Source organism: Aspergillus niger, assembly GCF_000002855.4.
Source record: "Aspergillus niger supercontig An16".
Classification (NCBI taxonomy): domain Eukaryota; kingdom Fungi; phylum Ascomycota; class Eurotiomycetes; order Eurotiales; family Aspergillaceae; genus Aspergillus; species Aspergillus niger.
In genome coordinates this window covers 2,085,242-2,101,859 of record NT_166531.1, presented here as the reverse complement: position 1 = coordinate 2,101,859, position 16,618 = coordinate 2,085,242, and the positions used below count along the sequence as shown (strand labels likewise).

Below are 16,618 nucleotides of genomic sequence, written 5' to 3'. Positions count from 1 at the left end.
CAGTCAATAATAAAGAGACGATTGTGCGGAGACCCAACAACAGGGGTGGGTAAACACGCTCAATACCCTGAGGAGGAGTAGAAGCGGGCGCGTGGTGGAAGGATCTTTGGTCTAGGTATGCACCACTTTCTGAGGATCGTCTCGGAAGTTTGAGGGGCCTCTGCGAACTAACCCCCCCTCGGTCTCCAATGGCACCCAGAGGAAGTAGTGTGTTTTAATGTAGGCCTCATGGCCGTCGGTTTAATGGGACCGCGGCCCCCCTCATCCCCTCCACGGGAAGGACGATCCCAAGTTAAAATCGGGGTTTAAAATGATCTTGATCTTCTTGGCTTTGAAAATAGTGCGCCGAACTACGGATTGCGCCATACAACTATTGATTCTTATTAGGGGTCTTTTTTCCTCTTTTTCTGCGCGCAATTGTGTGACTTAGGTATCTAGTTAGTGCTTCAGTATATTGTAGTAATTAGACTTCCCCCGCCCATGCGTACTTAGGTAATACACGATCCACGCCCTCGTGCGCGCTATCTAGTCCACCGTATCCAGTACCCATGTAGCTACTCTGTAGTAGTAGATAGATAGTAGTAGATAAATAGACTAGACTAGTACTAGCAGCATCCTCCATCAATGGAACATTGTTTTTAATTACCTGTATGTACTGTGTAGAAGATGCCTTGATCGTAATGTGACACTGACCGCCCCCTTCTCCTCCCCTTTTCCTTCAGCTGACGCCAATGTCAAGATGTCTAGGCTTTTTTTACCCCGAGGAGTGTCATTATTTCATCAATCAAGACCAATGACCCCGGGGCTGAAGCGATAGATAGGGTATCCCCCAAAAGCTGTCCGATCATGCTTGTCAGAGTGGTAAGCTTAGTGTTTCCCTTGGGCACGGCTCATGGTTACGGTACTGTTCAAATTAGTACCTGCTATGACACAAGCTACGTATGAAACTATGGAGGACCTTTGCAGGAGTAATTTGCCCGGGGCACACTAGTTATTATTATCAAGCAATATAAGAAAAATATTCACCAGCTATTTAAGTGATTATTTAGCAGTGATGCGTCATTCTCTAAACATTCCCTTTCCCCCACCTCCTCTCCTCGCCCGCCCAGGGAACACAACAGCTTGCTAGGGCGGGACTCCTTGGTCCTACGTATAACGACTAGTAATCGCTGCTGCTCACTTACTAAGATTTCTTACACTCACAGGATCTAGAACCCGAGTATCCTTTGGTGTCTGGCTATACATAAATAGGTTATGATGTTGTTGGTGTTGGAAGTATTGACAGCATGGATAAACTTATACTTACTGCGTAGCGCTGCTGTGTTTGAAAGAGCCATTTGGATTATTGGAGTGCCTATGTATACTTGGGTACTCGATGGGCTGGTCCGCCCGCCCGAAGTTGTACGTTGCCCACCAGGTTGATGTCCATACGCACTTCTTGTGTATCTGCACGCATTTGTTTCTACCGATATATTCTCCTCTTCCTCCTCACTCTGATTTTCCGTTCTCTCTATTTTATTAGACCCATAAAACAACTAGTATAGATCAAAGACATAGAACACTGTTTGAGTATTGTCTGCCATTGGCAATAAGTGCTGAGAAGCTTTCCTTCTCCCTTTTTCTAAGGCCGATATCACTCAAAGCAATCATCTGGAAAAAGGTTGTTCCATTTCTTCAATCCGCCGCATTGTGCTAGGGCTTACCATCCCTTTCTTGCCTCCATTTCCCCTCTCGGTGCTTCTTGCGCGCTTTGTCGATAACCACTTGTATGTAGCATAAGGATAATGGAGTCCGCGATGCAAAACTCGAATCCGACTATTTTGAATGCTGCAGATCTTCCCACCCGTCTGCGTCCTTCATCTCGCAAAGCGGGCACTTACAGAGGCGGAATCCTTGCGTCAGCGCTCCCCTCTCCAGCGGATCCCACCGACTTCAGTATTAGTGAATCGGAAGAATCTGATGAAGATGTTGATTTGATGGAAGAGCCGATTGATGAACAGGAGATCTACGGTAAGCTCACTGTTGGTTCTAAGAAAGGGGAACGAATCGCCTGGGAGCCTATAATCTGACAATCTCTTCAGATCTTGTGTCGACCATATCCGACCCTGAACACCCCATTTCACTCGGAGCTTTGGCAGTCGTTTCGCTGCCTGATATTTCTATAAAACCAACACTGCCGGATGTACCGAGCTCGCTTCTTCGGACAGTATCCGTTCTCATAACCCCGACGATAACACATTGCAGTCTGGCTACGGTTATAGGTCTTGGTGTGCGAGTTCGATTGGAGCAATCATTACCTCCGCGTTTTCGCGTGGATGTCCGGATAAAGGAAGGGACGCATAGTACAGCCGATGAAGTCAATAAGCAATTGGCCGACAAAGAAAGGGTGGCTGCTGCACTCGAAAATGGTACGCTAATGGGCGTCATTGCAAAGATGCTCGAAACATGCCAATAAACCAATCGTACTGCTATTCGGACGCCGTTTATGACCCTCATCGGCGTTTCTACTATGTCACAAGAATACACGTTTCGATGGTGACTTGATTCAACGTCCGATAGTCATACAACAATATGGGAAAAAAAAACAAGAACCACTTACGGGCGCTTGTTGCTGCTTCGTTCCATCTATCGACAAAATAGCTCAGGAGTCCAAAACGCCACTTTCCTTCAGACCTTTCCAGAGCTCTGGTTCCAGGAACTTGCTCACAGTGACGTCCTCAGCCAAACCTTTACGTCTCCGCGTTTTCAAAACGAAGTCGCGGGCTGTGGCCATGGCGGGTGCCATCTCCAAGGGCTTTAACTTGACATCGCGATCCAATGGATCCCCTGGGACGACGCTCCACTTATCGAAGACAAGACTAACGGCAGCTTGGCCCTGTGTATGGATTCGAAGATCTGTTTCAAATCCGAACGAATCTATCACGGGGATCAAACCACGAACGGAATAGAGTGGAGTTCCTGCTATGGGGCCATCGGAGAGTACATGGCCCCTTCTCCTTGAAAGGACTGTGTACACTGATGCGACAGCGTCCGCCGGTCCAGTCATCGTGCAAGAGTAGATAGGTTCCATTAGGCGTGGTGATGCCATGAGGAAAGATGAGTAAATCGCTCGTCGAGCTGTGGGAATGATTTGACCACCACCCCTGTAAATGGCTTGGTCGGCGAGAGAAACGTCGGTGAGCCTAAACTTCGCATTTCGAATGGCTATTTTTGCAGTTAGTCGCAATGAACCGCTTTTTTTTTCAGCGTTTATAGCAATGTAATTCCTATGCGTAGGATCTGGGTGCTATAATCCTCAAACACTCAAAGAAAGCATGGTGTACTTACGTTCTTCGCAAAGCGGACCTTCTCGTGTGCCCCAAGTGAAACCTTGCGTGATAGAATCTCTTACACTCCCGAGTAACTTCTTGTCGATCTGCGATGGTAGCGTATCATCCTGTAAGATGTTGGGGCCCATCTCATCTGGACCGAAAGCCCAAATACTTCTGGCTGCAAGTTTGTCCCAGTCATACCGCTCTTCGAAAAAGCGCGACACTTTGCGAATTGGGTCTTTGATATTAACAGCACCGCTTTCGATATCCTCGGCGATCCCTTCATCCAGAGGCTCCGCAATCATCGTTATTTTGTTCTTCTTGTTTGGCGTGATCGAATAGCACATGATAGCCGAGGTCTCCACAACAGTCTCGCAGAAGCGCGTAACAGGATCTGAAACCTTGATCTCCATTTCAGAATACAATCTTCGTAGATCATGAAGCACGCAGTCCATATATAGCTCGCCCGTTCCAAGAACTACATGCTCGCCAGACTCCTCCACCTTTGTAGATATCAACGGGTAGCTTTTGTTGACTTTTCGGAGGCCCTCAAGCATCTTGGGCAACTCAGACGGATTAACTGGCTCGACAGCAACTTTGAAGACGGACTCTGTGATATGTCGAATCGATCGGAAGATGTATGCATCCTCGTCGTCTTCCAAGGTGAGAGGCACGATAGTCGCCGTCTTCACAATAGAATTATCCACGCCTCCTAGAAGAACAAAGTTGCCGGAAGGTACGCCGCTTGTTGGGATGTTATAGCAGGACTCAGCAATCCATGTGTCGGAAATGGTTGCAATCACCATGTCCTCTTCATCTTCGGGAGTATAGCCTTCGCCAAGGACACGGACCTGTTGGCCAGGACGAGCTGTGCCGCTCATTACCCTGCCAAAAGAATGAAATCTTGAACCGTCCGAGCTGTTAAAAAGTTTAGTAACATGTACGACCAGTGGACCATCAGAATCACAGGCAGCCATAGCTGTTGCCACCTTAGAATCGAGAGGCCCAGTGTAGTACCGATCAAGTTTCTTTTGAGCACCTTCTGCAGGCGAAGGCACATGCTGGAGAACCATATCCACAAAGCCTGTTGCAGACCCGAAGAACTGTTCACAGACAAGGTTGAGTAAAGTCTTTGCATCTGTCTTGAGCTGCGACGGCTTAAGACTAATACCAACGCTAGAAAGCGTTTCCTTCAAGTCCTCCGGGCTCTCGCTTAATGTGTGCGAGTAAAGTTTGTAGATAGGCTCCAGGACAAATTGGACAAATGTTCTTTTAGAGCTTTCTTCCACTCCTTTCCGTGTGAATTTTCGGCTTCTTGGATTGAAAAATATATCGCCCCATAGGCGCAAACAGAATTCGGCTGCTTCAATTTGTGGATGCGTCTCAGCATACATCTTAGCAAATGAATGCAACGTGAAGCACCAGCCCATGGAGGCGCAAGCAAAGGCAACATTTCCCTTCTCAGGGCTCAGCCGCCTTGCAGCGCCCTGCCCAGGCAGTACGTTCTCGATGATAGTGTTGACCTCTTCGATCACATGTTTCAATTTGAAATAAGCGTCGTTGGGAGGTATCTTCAATTCGAGAATCAATCTGTCCATCTTGTTCACAACCAATGTGAGCGGCAAGTCTTCGAGGATAGCATGCTTGATTATTTGCTCGGTGTTGGCCTGGACGCCTTCAACCACATCTACTACAAGGACAACGCCATCGACCAACCGGCATGCAGTAGCCACCTCGTCCACAAAATTCACATGCCCTGGGGTGTCAATGACGTTAAACAAGTGGGATTTGCCCTTTGTACCCTGGAGCACCAAGCTCATGGGTGACGCTTTGATGGAAAGACCTCTTTCTCTTTCCAAAAAGTGAATATCGGTATAGCGTAGTTGTTCCTCTTTCCGCTTGCCTGTTCGATTCTCGAGGCGACCGGTGAGATCATGGGTCTGAGTGACCAGCATGTCCATGAAAGCCGTTTTCCCATGGTGCAAATGACCGACGAGAGCAATATTCCTTATTTGATCCGGGTAGCTAAGCAAATCCGTCATGAATTCCCGTGAATAATAGACGGGAGGCAATTCGGCTTCTTCGATCGCAAACTTCTTCTGTTGGACCGGGGCGATGATGGGCTCGGACAGAGGCTGTGCATCCTCCTCCTGCACCAGGGTCTCGACATCCTGGCCATACACCTGTTGCGCACTGGGATAGTATTGTTTATCTTCGTGAAGGATGACTGCGTTCGACGGACCCTCTGTGACTGGAATCAGTAAGGCGAACCTTGCAAACAAGGTGAGTATGGGTAAGGTAACTCTACCGTCGACATCCATTAACTGTTGCTCATCAACGTCATGCGCTTCATCAACATCGCCATCCCCGAACGCCTCTTCAAAAGCGAAAGCCTGAGGATGGGCATCCTCATTATGCGGAGACTCGTCGTCCGACCCATCTACCTCTCCAATATAGTTGCCAAACCTGCCGGAAAGCAAAGAGAACAATCAGCTGTGTCAGGGCGGTAAGAGGGACATGGTGACCAATTGAGACATACTCATCGTAAAGATCGTCCATTTTCCAACGTGGTTGGACTAGAGGCGTATCTTCCGGGTTTACTTTTCCTTTCTCTCGGCCTCGTCCACCAGCTGGAGAGAGGCTCGCGTCGGTTTGGCGATAAGTTTCTAGTAGCTCCGGGTCCGAGCTTGGCGTGTTTGCACGGCTCCGGCAAGTTACCCCGAAAGCAGTACATTTGTCCGTGGCCGCCGCCCCGCCTCCCGAGGCGAAAAAAATAGGGTAATTATTATTGTTGTCAGGAGGGGCTGGCGGCGGGCAGGCCTACTAGTGACCGACTCGGAAGCAAACAGTTCATCCCGTTCGTTCCCTCGTGGCCTGAGCTACCAATTCACCCTCATTTGTTATTTATTCGAATAGCCTGCCGGTCTTCCTTTGATATTTCTACTTTCCTCATCCCTTCCCGAAATTGCTTGCCCCCAGAAGCACGCATTTGCGCCATGTCTTCCCTACCTCCGGTCTACATTGTCTCCGCCGCCCGCACTCCAGTGGGCTCTTTCCTGGGGTGAGACTTCAAGCCAGGCCGCCACAGGCTCTCAGATAGATGGTCCATAACGAAGCTGATCCTAACATTTCTTTTTGCAGATCTCTCTCGAGCCAGACTGCTCCGCAGCTGGGTTCCCATGCGATCAAAGGTATGCCTGCAGCGCTGAAGCGATGGATGATGTGCCCCTGATCGCTGACTGCTCCGATGTGTAGCTGCTCTTAACAAAGTCGACGGCATCAAGCCTTCCGATGTACAAGAGGTTTTCTTCGGCAACGTTCTTTCTGCAAAGTGAGTTCTTTCGCTTCCTGTGTCCATTACACCCTTTGCCATGATGCATGCTAATTACCCCAATCAATAAGTGTCGGACAGAACCCCGCCAGACAATGCGCTCTTGGCGCCGGACTTGACGAGTCAACCGTTTGCACCACTGTTAACAAGGTCTGTGCCTCGGGTTTGAAGGCGGTCATTTTGGGCGCTCAGACCATCATGACTGGTAATGCAGACATCGTTGTGGCCGGCGGTACTGAGTCCATGTCCAATGCCCCACATTACCTTCCAAACCTCCGCAATGGCGCAAAGTATGGCCACCAGAGCCTGGTGGATGGGATCATGAAAGATGGCCTGACAGATGCGGGAAAGCAGGAGCTTATGGGTTTGCAGGCTGAGGAGTGTGCCCAGGATCATGAATTCACTCGGGAACAGCAGGACGATTATGCTATTCGGACCTACGAAAAGGCCCAAGCTGCCCAGAAGGCCGGCCTTTTCGACGAAGAGATTGCACCTGTTGAACTACCCGGCTTCAGGGGTAAACCAGGTGTCACCGTGTCTCAAGATGATGAGCCCAAGAATGTGAGAACCCATTCCACCACGTGAGGGTATTCGGTCCAGGTCGTTCATGTCAAACTGACTCTTCTGGCTCTTATCTTCTAGCTCAACCCTGATAAGCTTCGAAGCATCAAGCCCGCTTTCATTCCTGGCTCTGGAACTGTGACGGCCCCCAACTCCTCTCCTCTCAACGACGGGGCTGCCGCTGTTATCTTGGTTTCCGAGGCCAAGGTTAAAGAGCTGAACCTCAAGCCTGTTGCAAAGATTCTCGGTTGGGGAGATGCTGCACACCAACCCAGCAAGTTCACGACTGCTCCTGCGCTGGCGATTCCCAAGGCGCTTAAGCATGCGGGTGTCACTCAGGACTCCATCGATGCATTTGAGATCAACGAGGCCTTTAGCGTTGTTGCTCTCGCGAACATGAAGCTCCTCAACCTACCTGAAGAAAAGGTCAACCTTCATGGTGGTGCTGTGGCTATTGGTCACCCTATTGGTGCCAGTGGTGCTAGAATCTTGACTACTTTGCTCGGAGTCCTCAAGGCAAAGAAGGGCAAGCTCGGCTGTGTCGGAATTTGCAACGGTGGTGGTGGTGCTAGTGCCATGGTAGTGGAATCCCTCGTCTAAATTAGGAATTATTCCACCTGGAGGATTAAATCCTGTGTCGCGAAATATGAGGACAGCAAATTGATCTAATACCCTTGCCGATGCTCTGAGGCCGGGCACCATGTCTTGGGTCGGGGTGAGTGGAGTGGGTCTTCGACTCTGATGAAATGCAATATAATAAATACATGAGTGAATTTACTCCTTTCTCGGATATACAGTCTTATCCTGTTTATCTTGGCGCAAGCACGTCAATCAACATACTAGTACGGAAGTTCCGTCACTAGCAGTGTAAGATATAATCATAACCTTGTAACATTCTGTCTCAATACTACTAGTAAGATATTGAGGTCTGATGGCCAATTTGTCATGTACTATACATGGTCATTCTACTACTAGGATGCTCAATCACGGTTGCTCACCCACGCTTAGCATACGGCGGTCTGCTACTGCTAAATACTACGTAAAGATCCATTAGCCAAAAGCGCCTAGATGCACCCAAATATCTTAGCTATTAGCTCTTGATTAAGTCGTAATCTTGATGGCATTTTTAGGATATACTGGCTACATCGCCTCATCAACAGGAAAAAGGTGGGAGATGTTCAGGCAAATGCCCCAACAAATGCCATGAGTAGAGCGCCTCCTGCAACGGCTACACAAGCCTCGACACGCCGTTGACCCCTGAGCGTCGCATAGCTTGATTCACTAAGGAAATCCTCTGCTAGAAGTTCAACAAGCCCCGCAAATAATAATAGCCCGCTACTGATGGCGTTAGTAATCCCCACTGTAAGTAAGCCCGTGGTACTTGCTGGATCATAAAGATTATGCAGAACAAGTCCCATAGCTTGCCCTATGGGGGTAGTAGTTCCATAGGCAAGCGCCATGAGCCACGGTCTGTACGATGACGGGGGAAAGAGATCAGGGATCAGAGACGCTATCCGTGATCCGAGAGCAAATCCTTCAAAGGTCTGGTGAAAGCAGATAGCCACAAGAAGGACGATGAATGATGTACCCGTGGCAACACTGAGAGCCATTCCGATGAAAATACTGTGGAAGAGAATTCCGGCCTCGAGCAACAAGCATTGAAGCAATTGGCGTTGCGGATTCTGCCTGGATGACTCGATATCGGTCCCTTGATGTACGCTACCATGAGACCGACGGTGATCAGAATGCCACGGCTGCTCATCCCGATTCTTCTGGGCATTAATGCGAGTATCTTCAAAGGTATGTGACTCTCCAAACTCCCTGTCGTTGAGTTCGGTTGGCACAGCCGAGTCCTTATTAGTTGGCCTTGAAGGCCCATTAGCTGGGGATCTTCCAAGTGACGCGGGAGAGCGTAGAGTCATGTCTTCCCCAAGGCTGTCAAGGTGGACATTGTCGGCCAATCCGGTTCCGTAATCAGTGTCTTCGTCTTGATCGTCACTTGCGAAATCTGCACCGACGTCGCTGATTAACTGGTCGTATTCGCTCCCATGGACATGACCTGCACCTTTCAATGCAAAGAACATCTCAACGAGGACTACAACAAATACAGCGATCATAGCCACGAAGCCGGCCATGGCACGGTAGGTCTCGCTCCAGAAACGAGGAAGACAAGGGTCGGTCAATGAGACAAATGCTGTAGGTAGGAGGTGTACGAAAGCTGTTGCAATAAGTACGCCTGTTCCGAAGTGTCTAGAAAGGAAAAGGAACCGGCGTGGAATTGGGAGGCGCGGGAACCGACGAGCAAGAACGGGGAATGAGCACGCTAATACAACCATGAGTTAGCAGCCAATCACCCAAGACGCCAAACAGAAAGTGAATTGTACCTAGCGTGCTAAGGACAAGAATAAGAAACAGTGCAAAGACATGTATCGGCGTGTTATAGGCGCCTCGCTCCCTTGATCCGCAAGTCGAGGTGTCATCGTTAGAAGCTCGAGTATAACTCCGTCGGGAAAGCTCTGCCCGCAAAACAGATTCAGGAATATCGAATATTAGAGGATATATATATTCAGCCCCTACGGATATATCTTTACGTTAGTAGAGAACGAAATTGTGCTGTGCGGAGCGAAGCAGGCTGGGAGTAGGACCGGCCAAGACAGATAGAGAGATATATGTATCTCCCACAGTATGTGCCTTAGGAGACTTACCAGAACTACTAAAGTCGGTCTGATCTGGCCTTTGGTTTCCGTCCATTCTGGGCTAATTCTCATATAACGATGTACTCTCGCCGCATCCATGACCTGAAAACAAGCACTGAGCGACGGCACCGGCTCACAAACGATTCAGAAGCAGCCTAAGTCGCATCAGCAGTTGATAATTAGCATTGCAGCGGAGCACATACAGTTGCTTCTACGACCGGGATAACGCCGGAAGTTCTGGCAGCGAGCAGTTTCAATGACGTGACGCACCTTCCATGTCTAAAGGGGAGGACGCACATTGGACTCGTAGGGAGACTTTGCCGGTAATCCGGACACGCGGCTCGTTTGTCCAGATAATCTTATCAATCAATCCCGTGGTTCTCGCTTATCTAATCACACCGCTAGAAACACCGCTGAACACTTAAGCGATCGATTGATTAACCTAGATGATCTCGCAGGAGCGAAGTAGGAGAGGCTAAGCACACCACAGATGTTTTAGACGGCGATTACGAGGGTCAAGTCTATACTAGGAAAATTCTCTATAAATACCGGTTGCTAGTGATGTCTATATGGTAATAATATTATGCTGTGAAGAGCAAGACGCTCCTTGAAGTACTCCGTACGGAGTATTCGAATCCAATTCGGAGAGGTATAAATGCGCGCGAAGGGGTTCCTCTGTACGGCCACGTGGTTGTTGGTATCTAATGATTCTTACCCAAATTTGTTGATAAAATACGAAAGGAGTCTAAGGGTAATGCACTTCTTGGCAGGCGCTGTTGGCTAATGAAGTCTATCTATCCCGTAGAATTTGTATAATCCGATACTACCTGTTTCTCAGCTTCGTCCAGCCACTGGTACCCTTCATACGAGTGGGTCCACGAGGCCCACTCAAATTGCCCGCGCCGGCAACTGCACCATTTACACTATCCCCGCTATTATTACCCTGTCGCTCCGGTGAGGCAGAAGTGGTGGATGGATGTTGAAGGAGCATTGAATCACTCGGTTCCTGACTTGCGTCGTCCCAGTCGCCTTCCAGCAGCTCCCATTCTGCACTGGCCATCTCACCCAACAGAGTTGATTTCAGCTTATCCACGATCTTTGTTGGAGTTGGAAGCCTCCAAGTGCGCATAAATTCAGCCCCCTCGACAGCACCCAGAAAGGAATGTGCAGTACCATGCGAGTAATGCCCTAGCATAGGGAATGACATTGTGCGTTGAATGGTAGTTCTAGGGGAATCCTTCGATGCTCTCATCTTCGCCTGTATGTCGCGTCCAGCAAAGGCTCTTGATAATGTCGATGGCTGCGCAGGTGGTGCCACAAGGAGCTGCCACATATTCTTCCCAATGTTACATACTTCTTCCCAGGACTCTGATGTTATGTTTATGCCTTGAGTCCGACATAACCACGACACATTCCAGGCCAGTAACGTTACCCCTTCAAGAAAAAGTGCATATGTTCCGGGGTCTTCCCTAGCCAGTTTAGGAAGTGCTCTGTCGATGGAGAGGGGCCGAGGTCTGGAAGGACGAGGTGATGCGGTTCTAGGTCCAGACGGTACAGATGGTGGATTTCGTAGCGAGTATGCTACGGAATTTGGATCTCGTGAAAGATAGGACGCAGAGGGCGCGCATATAGTCGGTATAGGATGGTCTTTATGAGGCAAGGTGATTTCCGCTGGCAGTCTGAGAGACAGATAATGTGAAATAAGGACGAGAAGGTGAGCAACATTGAAGAGGGAGGTAGAAATATAAGCTGGCGTGGTACCTGTCCTGAGCATTACTAACTGACATTAATTAATAGTCGCAGAGCTGTAACTTTCCGTTCATGTCCCTCAGATCGATGATATCTATACCGCCCATCGTGTAGACCTCTTGGGATAACCCTTCCTTATTCCTTGTTTTCCGTTGTAAACCATAAAGATTGGCAGCTTCTCGGCAGAGGAATATCCGGGCCTCTGCAGTCTTGCTATGAAGTGAATGCCACAGATGATCCGTCCTCTTGGTATTGTTCTGGATGTTGGCCAAAATTGCAGCCTCCCGCTCGCCGAGCTGATACTGTGCAGATTCAGAGTCCGAGTGCCGCCGCGCGAGTGCGAGTTTGCGCTGGGAAATTTCAAGTCTTTTGTCCTTGATTTCAGCAGTCAGATTGTCGAGTTGATCACCGAGTAGCCTCATCCTTTCAGACGACTCAGCTTCTCCCTTAGCAATAATTTGTAAGCTTCGCTTGGTAGAGAGCCCATTCTGGTAAGCAATGGAAGTTTCTTTGATTTCACCTGACCATTCCGCTTGGGTTGTCTCAAGGATCACTCCAGCTTGGATACGTTCCGCGATAGATTGTTTCTCAAGCAAGACTCTCGCGGTTTCAACCCGGAGCTGATACAGCTGATTACGGGCACAGGTAGGGCAGAAAAACCGTGTTCGCGAAGCTGGAGCGCGAAAGCATGTGTGACAGCTCATCTCAACAAGCTTTGTCTCACTCTTGGTTGATCGATACCGCCGTAGCTCACAGTCGCATGGCCTTGGGCTTCCGGTGATGGATTACCAACTCGACTGTCTGGCTCCGAGCATGTATGTTGCATGAACAAGTCATTAAAAGGGGGGCACTCATGCCTTAGCCGGCTAAAGTGATGACATAGGACGAAATATGATCGATAAGTATCAATGGAGCTGAGTTATCTGAAGCCAACGAAGGGGACGCCGTTTGCGTCACGTCACCTGACCATACGTATATGTATACTGGACTGTTAGCCTGAGGCATATTAATTTACATAAGCGACCTCGGTTGTCGTATAACATCACACACCGCTTCTTCGTGCTTAAGTTCCCGTATCTGTATCACTGAATTACAGCCGAGTACTAGCAGCTGAGACTTCACCAGCTCGGGTTCAGTAGTTGTTAGTATAAACAAATCATACCCACTGTATTGCTATAGCCAATTGAGACATTCCGATTCAGCATGCCAGCTGGCTTGCTTTTACACAATGAATACCCGCCCGAGACCCATAATGCGTTTGGTTTCTAATAGTGCTTAGCCGCAACTACCAGCCGTTTCCAACAGCTGAATGATGAGATTATTGGAGATCGACGCAGTGAGATGGACCTGTAGGTGATCAAAACTTTCAGCCTATTTAAAAATATCAATCGAAAGCAGTATGTGCGATGTAATATGGTGGATAGCTGCGATCACCTGACCCATCTCGCTTTCCCCTCCTTAAGGGATTTCGATGCTAATCTGAGCCATTAAGCAAGTTCATAAGTTGCGTACTTCTGCCACATCACTCAAAACGAGCGACTTCTAGCGCTAGGTGGTGTAAGTTGAGCCACATATATTCTTAAATTGTGTATGCTAACATTTAACGGGGCTCTGGTACGTTCCCTGTTACTTGAGCATCAAATGTGAGCATGGTCTGCAAAATTACGTGACCCATGCTTGCACCACATACTTAGATATTTCTCTTTTGTATCTACTGCTACTGCTCCTATTCGATGCTCGATCCTTAGTCTAAGAAGCTATAGTCTAATCATCGCCATGGCTTCTCTAAGCAGGGACCTTGCAGGCCCCAGTTTCCCTGATAGTGATCTGCATCAGAGCGAACTTCGCACCGAGTCTCTGAAGACCCTTCAGCAGTATACTATGTCTCCACCTTCAGGGAACCTTATAGACTATGATTGGGACCAGCTCCAAGAAGAATATATCGCTTCTATGGAAAAGCATGAAAATGCTGAAAAAGAATTACGCAACCGTGTCACCAAGTTGCTTGAGGTGCTTACAGACGTGATTGATCTCGTGGCCTTTATCTAATATTCTCTTTTAGATCTTCATGGCGTGGTCGGAGACAACCATCATGCGCGATGAAATCAGAGCTTTAAAAAGGTTGGCCCTCCAAAGTCCCCAGAGTTCTCAACATAATCATTGATGCTATTGTAGATTCAAGACACAAATGAAACATGTTCAAACATCTGAAGACGATCTAGAACTGAAACGTAAGCACTGTACGTAGTATCAGTCTCATCCAGAAACCCCTTTTTATGTACATTGTTGCTGATGATGACTCAGATGTCGATGTTGTGAAGGCTTTCGAGAGTGCCCTCGCGTTATTGAATGACCGCCTCAAGCCCTAAGATTTATCAAAAAGGGGTTCTTCGAGCTCTGCCCTTTATTTCTTACCACATACCAAACTTCAGATGATTACACATTACTGCAGGTTGTCATACAATGTAATTTATGAAGCTTCACTCTTTCGTTCGCATAACAGTGGATAATTTTGACTGAAATGTTACAAGCCAAGCTATCACTGTCCCTGAAGGTCGACATTGTAAGGCAATATAAGTCCGAGTAACCTATTACCCTGCTCTAGTCGAGAAGTTGTTTCGTCCACCAACACTTTGATAGGTGTCACCAACACCTCTTGCAGAGCTTGTCAGTAGCCGTTCCTCCTCGGCCTCCTCAGCTTCTTGATCCAGTAAACGTTCATCAAGTTTCGGATGGCGGATAAAAGAGGTGACCAAGACGAGCAAGTAGATAACTGAAATTTGTGTTCCATTAGCCTGTAACTAGCTTTTATGAAGACAGACGGTGCCCACTTACCGAGGAAGATGAATTGGGACCAGAAGAATACTGTACCGAAAAAGGGATAGCTTATCGTCACGCGGTTGAGAAACATACTAGTGACGCTGGGTGTGCAGACTCGCTTGGCAGCCGTGTTGTCTGTTAGTTCCGAGCATGGCTTGATCAGGTGTTTGTTAGTCAAACAATCTGATTGCTGGCCCTGGGGGCGATCACAAAATGTTTGCGGTCCAAAAGTCGCGTACTGAGGCGCAACAAGCATGGGGATCGAATAGTCCAATGCTAGTATTGTCAACATCAGCATGGCAGTGGTCAGCAGCAGGGCTTGTGGAGACGTGTGCCCCTTTCTGACATGAAATATTCTAATCCAGAGAAAGCGAATGCCAATGGTAGATATCCCGACCACTGAACTGCCAAATAGCAACAGGACAACTACTGTAAGGACGGCGTAGTCAATCGGAAATACCTTGGCCGATTGGACGAATATCCAGTTGATGGGATTGAAAACCCCAATGCCACTGAGTATGTATCCGCAACGCTGTTTGCATATAGAATTCTTGGCTTTGTCAATTGCCGTCAAGAGCATCGATATCCAAATCATAAGTGTGATTAAGAGAATGGCAATGCCGCCTAGCAGCTTTAATGGGCGGAAGAAAGCCGTGGTCTTTAGCCATGCCCTCATAAATCGGCTTTGACCTTCACCGTCAGCCTCTTCTGCCAAGCGTTGCCGCCTGATAAGTGTCCTCTCGTCTCGAACGAGGGTATCGAGCTCTCTACGTTCCTTAGAAGAGAGAAGACCCGGATCTCCTCTACAGCGACCTTCCAGCTGGCGCTGACGCTCTCGATTAGATTCAAGCTGTGCACTCGTCGACGCCTTCCAGGTCATATCTGACACAGATGGAGCTGCCCGTATCATCCTCATGGGAAGAACAGCAAGGCCCGTTGAGGTATATAGGATATAAAGGAACAGACCCATTGTTATCAATAACCCAAGGGTGAACGTAAGGACCCTCTCGCCACCTAGATGGAAACCAATTAGCATTGGATTATGAACGGGTATCTTGAAAGAATGCGAGTAGGGACATGCTGCAGGGAGGCGAAGGGCGATCTTACGATTCTCAGCCAGAAGCTTCCTGAGATAGTCTGAAACTTTGCTGTCCTTAATATTCGCAACAGGGACAAGAAAGCCAACAATGAAAAGTACAACCACTATCGCAATAAACGAGATAGTGTACTTAAACGCCGTCCAAAGTCGTTTGGCGGCAGATTGCTCACCGGATTCGACAGCCACTTCATCATATTCTTCGTACCAGAAATAGACAAATGGGATTGCGAGTAGGCACAGGAATGCATCAAGCGAGTAAAGGAGGTAGTACACAGCCGTTAATAGAGAAACAATCTTATCTACTTCATCCTGAGTGGCCCAGGGTTTCCTTTGGCCAAGCTTCGAGGATGTGGTAGAAGAGGTTAAAGCAACATCCACCGGCAACAAAAGAACAGTGGCAAGTAAGCTTGTAATCGCAACGATACACGTGAACGTCACAACTGAAGAGCGATCCCGAGGCGTTTGATAAGTATAGATGAATACCGACGCTACCATTACCAGAACAGCTACCACAATAGCGTATACTGCCCATATAAGGGATGTTTGTAAAAGGGCCATCTTGGTTATGGAGATAGATTAGGCCCTACAGAAGGCGAAAGACAACAGGTCCGCAATGGGTTGGGTGCATGTATTGTCAAGACTCCAGATCCGATGAACTTTTCACACCAGAGTGGATGGATAGACGAGCTAGATGCTATTCTGTTTCAGATTGCATTTATACCCAGATCACTCAAGACGGGCATGACGATAGGTATAATCAAGGCAGGCAAGTAGGGAAATAGATTCGTTGAGGTCCATCAATTAACGTTTCTTTTGGTGTCAAAAAGTCCGCATGTATTACGTCATCGTCTGGCAGGCCAGATGTATTATCACGTGCTGCATCGCACTTGAAGCGCAGAACCTCCAATCATGCCCGTCTTAGCTAGGAATGTTATGATAAAGCGTGGGTTACTATTTATTTTCGCCGCCGTCTTCTCAGGCCTAACACGACCATTCCCCTTGTTCACAACAACCAACTGCTTAGCCCGTCTTTACTTTCCTGGCAATGCTT

General features: G+C 48.2%; 8 protein-coding genes across 8 annotated transcripts; 3 read left to right on the top strand and 5 right to left on the bottom strand.

Annotated features, from left to right (window-relative positions):
* Positions 1–261: 261 nt before the first annotated feature.
* An16g09220 (uncharacterized protein) lies at positions 262–1,337 on the bottom strand (the record flags this gene model as incomplete). The annotated part of the gene is made up of 5 exons (XM_059745380.1): positions 262–370; positions 489–554; positions 921–987; positions 1,185–1,208; positions 1,307–1,337. 5 exons carry the CDS (start codon positions 1,335–1,337, stop codon positions 262–264), a joined length of 297 nt encoding a protein of 98 aa, XP_059604945.1.
* A 459-nt stretch (positions 1,338–1,796) lies between these two features.
* On the top strand, positions 1,797–2,455 carry An16g09210 (uncharacterized protein; the record flags this gene model as incomplete). Its single annotated transcript, XM_001398181.3, has 2 exons — positions 1,797–2,010; positions 2,082–2,455. The coding sequence occupies 2 exons, from the start codon at positions 1,797–1,799 to the stop codon at positions 2,453–2,455; spliced, it is 588 nt and encodes a 195-aa protein (XP_001398218.3).
* A 186-nt stretch (positions 2,456–2,641) lies between these two features.
* On the bottom strand, positions 2,642–5,870 carry An16g09200 (uncharacterized protein; the record flags this gene model as incomplete). Its single annotated transcript, XM_059745379.1, has 4 exons — positions 2,642–3,204; positions 3,328–5,554; positions 5,615–5,777; positions 5,851–5,870. The coding sequence occupies 4 exons, from the start codon at positions 5,868–5,870 to the stop codon at positions 2,642–2,644; spliced, it is 2,973 nt and encodes a 990-aa protein (XP_059604944.1).
* A 437-nt stretch (positions 5,871–6,307) lies between these two features.
* On the top strand, positions 6,308–7,803 carry An16g09190 (uncharacterized protein; the record flags this gene model as incomplete). The annotated part of the gene is made up of 5 exons (XM_001398179.3): positions 6,308–6,372; positions 6,453–6,502; positions 6,567–6,642; positions 6,714–7,203; positions 7,285–7,803. The coding sequence occupies 5 exons, from the start codon at positions 6,308–6,310 to the stop codon at positions 7,801–7,803; spliced, it is 1,200 nt and encodes a 399-aa protein (XP_001398216.1).
* A 578-nt stretch (positions 7,804–8,381) lies between these two features.
* On the bottom strand, positions 8,382–9,954 carry An16g09180 (uncharacterized protein; the record flags this gene model as incomplete). Its single annotated transcript, XM_001398178.3, has 3 exons — positions 8,382–9,526; positions 9,588–9,776; positions 9,909–9,954. The coding sequence occupies 3 exons, from the start codon at positions 9,952–9,954 to the stop codon at positions 8,382–8,384; spliced, it is 1,380 nt and encodes a 459-aa protein (XP_001398215.1).
* A 768-nt stretch (positions 9,955–10,722) lies between these two features.
* An16g09170 (hypothetical protein) lies at positions 10,723–12,840 on the bottom strand (the record flags this gene model as incomplete). The annotated part of the gene is made up of 4 exons (XM_001398177.3): positions 10,723–11,660; positions 11,749–12,397; positions 12,699–12,725; positions 12,811–12,840. 4 exons carry the CDS (start codon positions 12,838–12,840, stop codon positions 10,723–10,725), a joined length of 1,644 nt encoding a protein of 547 aa, XP_001398214.3.
* A 584-nt stretch (positions 12,841–13,424) lies between these two features.
* Positions 13,425–14,017, top strand: An16g09160 (uncharacterized protein; the record flags this gene model as incomplete). The annotated part of the gene is made up of 4 exons (XM_001398176.3): positions 13,425–13,658; positions 13,711–13,769; positions 13,824–13,888; positions 13,953–14,017. 4 exons carry the CDS (start codon positions 13,425–13,427, stop codon positions 14,015–14,017), a joined length of 423 nt encoding a protein of 140 aa, XP_001398213.1.
* Positions 14,018–14,239: 222 nt separating this feature from the next.
* An16g09150 (uncharacterized protein) lies at positions 14,240–16,125 on the bottom strand (the record flags this gene model as incomplete). Its single annotated transcript, XM_001398175.3, has 3 exons — positions 14,240–14,421; positions 14,484–15,482; positions 15,576–16,125. 3 exons carry the CDS (start codon positions 16,123–16,125, stop codon positions 14,240–14,242), a joined length of 1,731 nt encoding a protein of 576 aa, XP_001398212.1.
* Between the last annotated feature and the right edge of the window lie 493 nt (positions 16,126–16,618).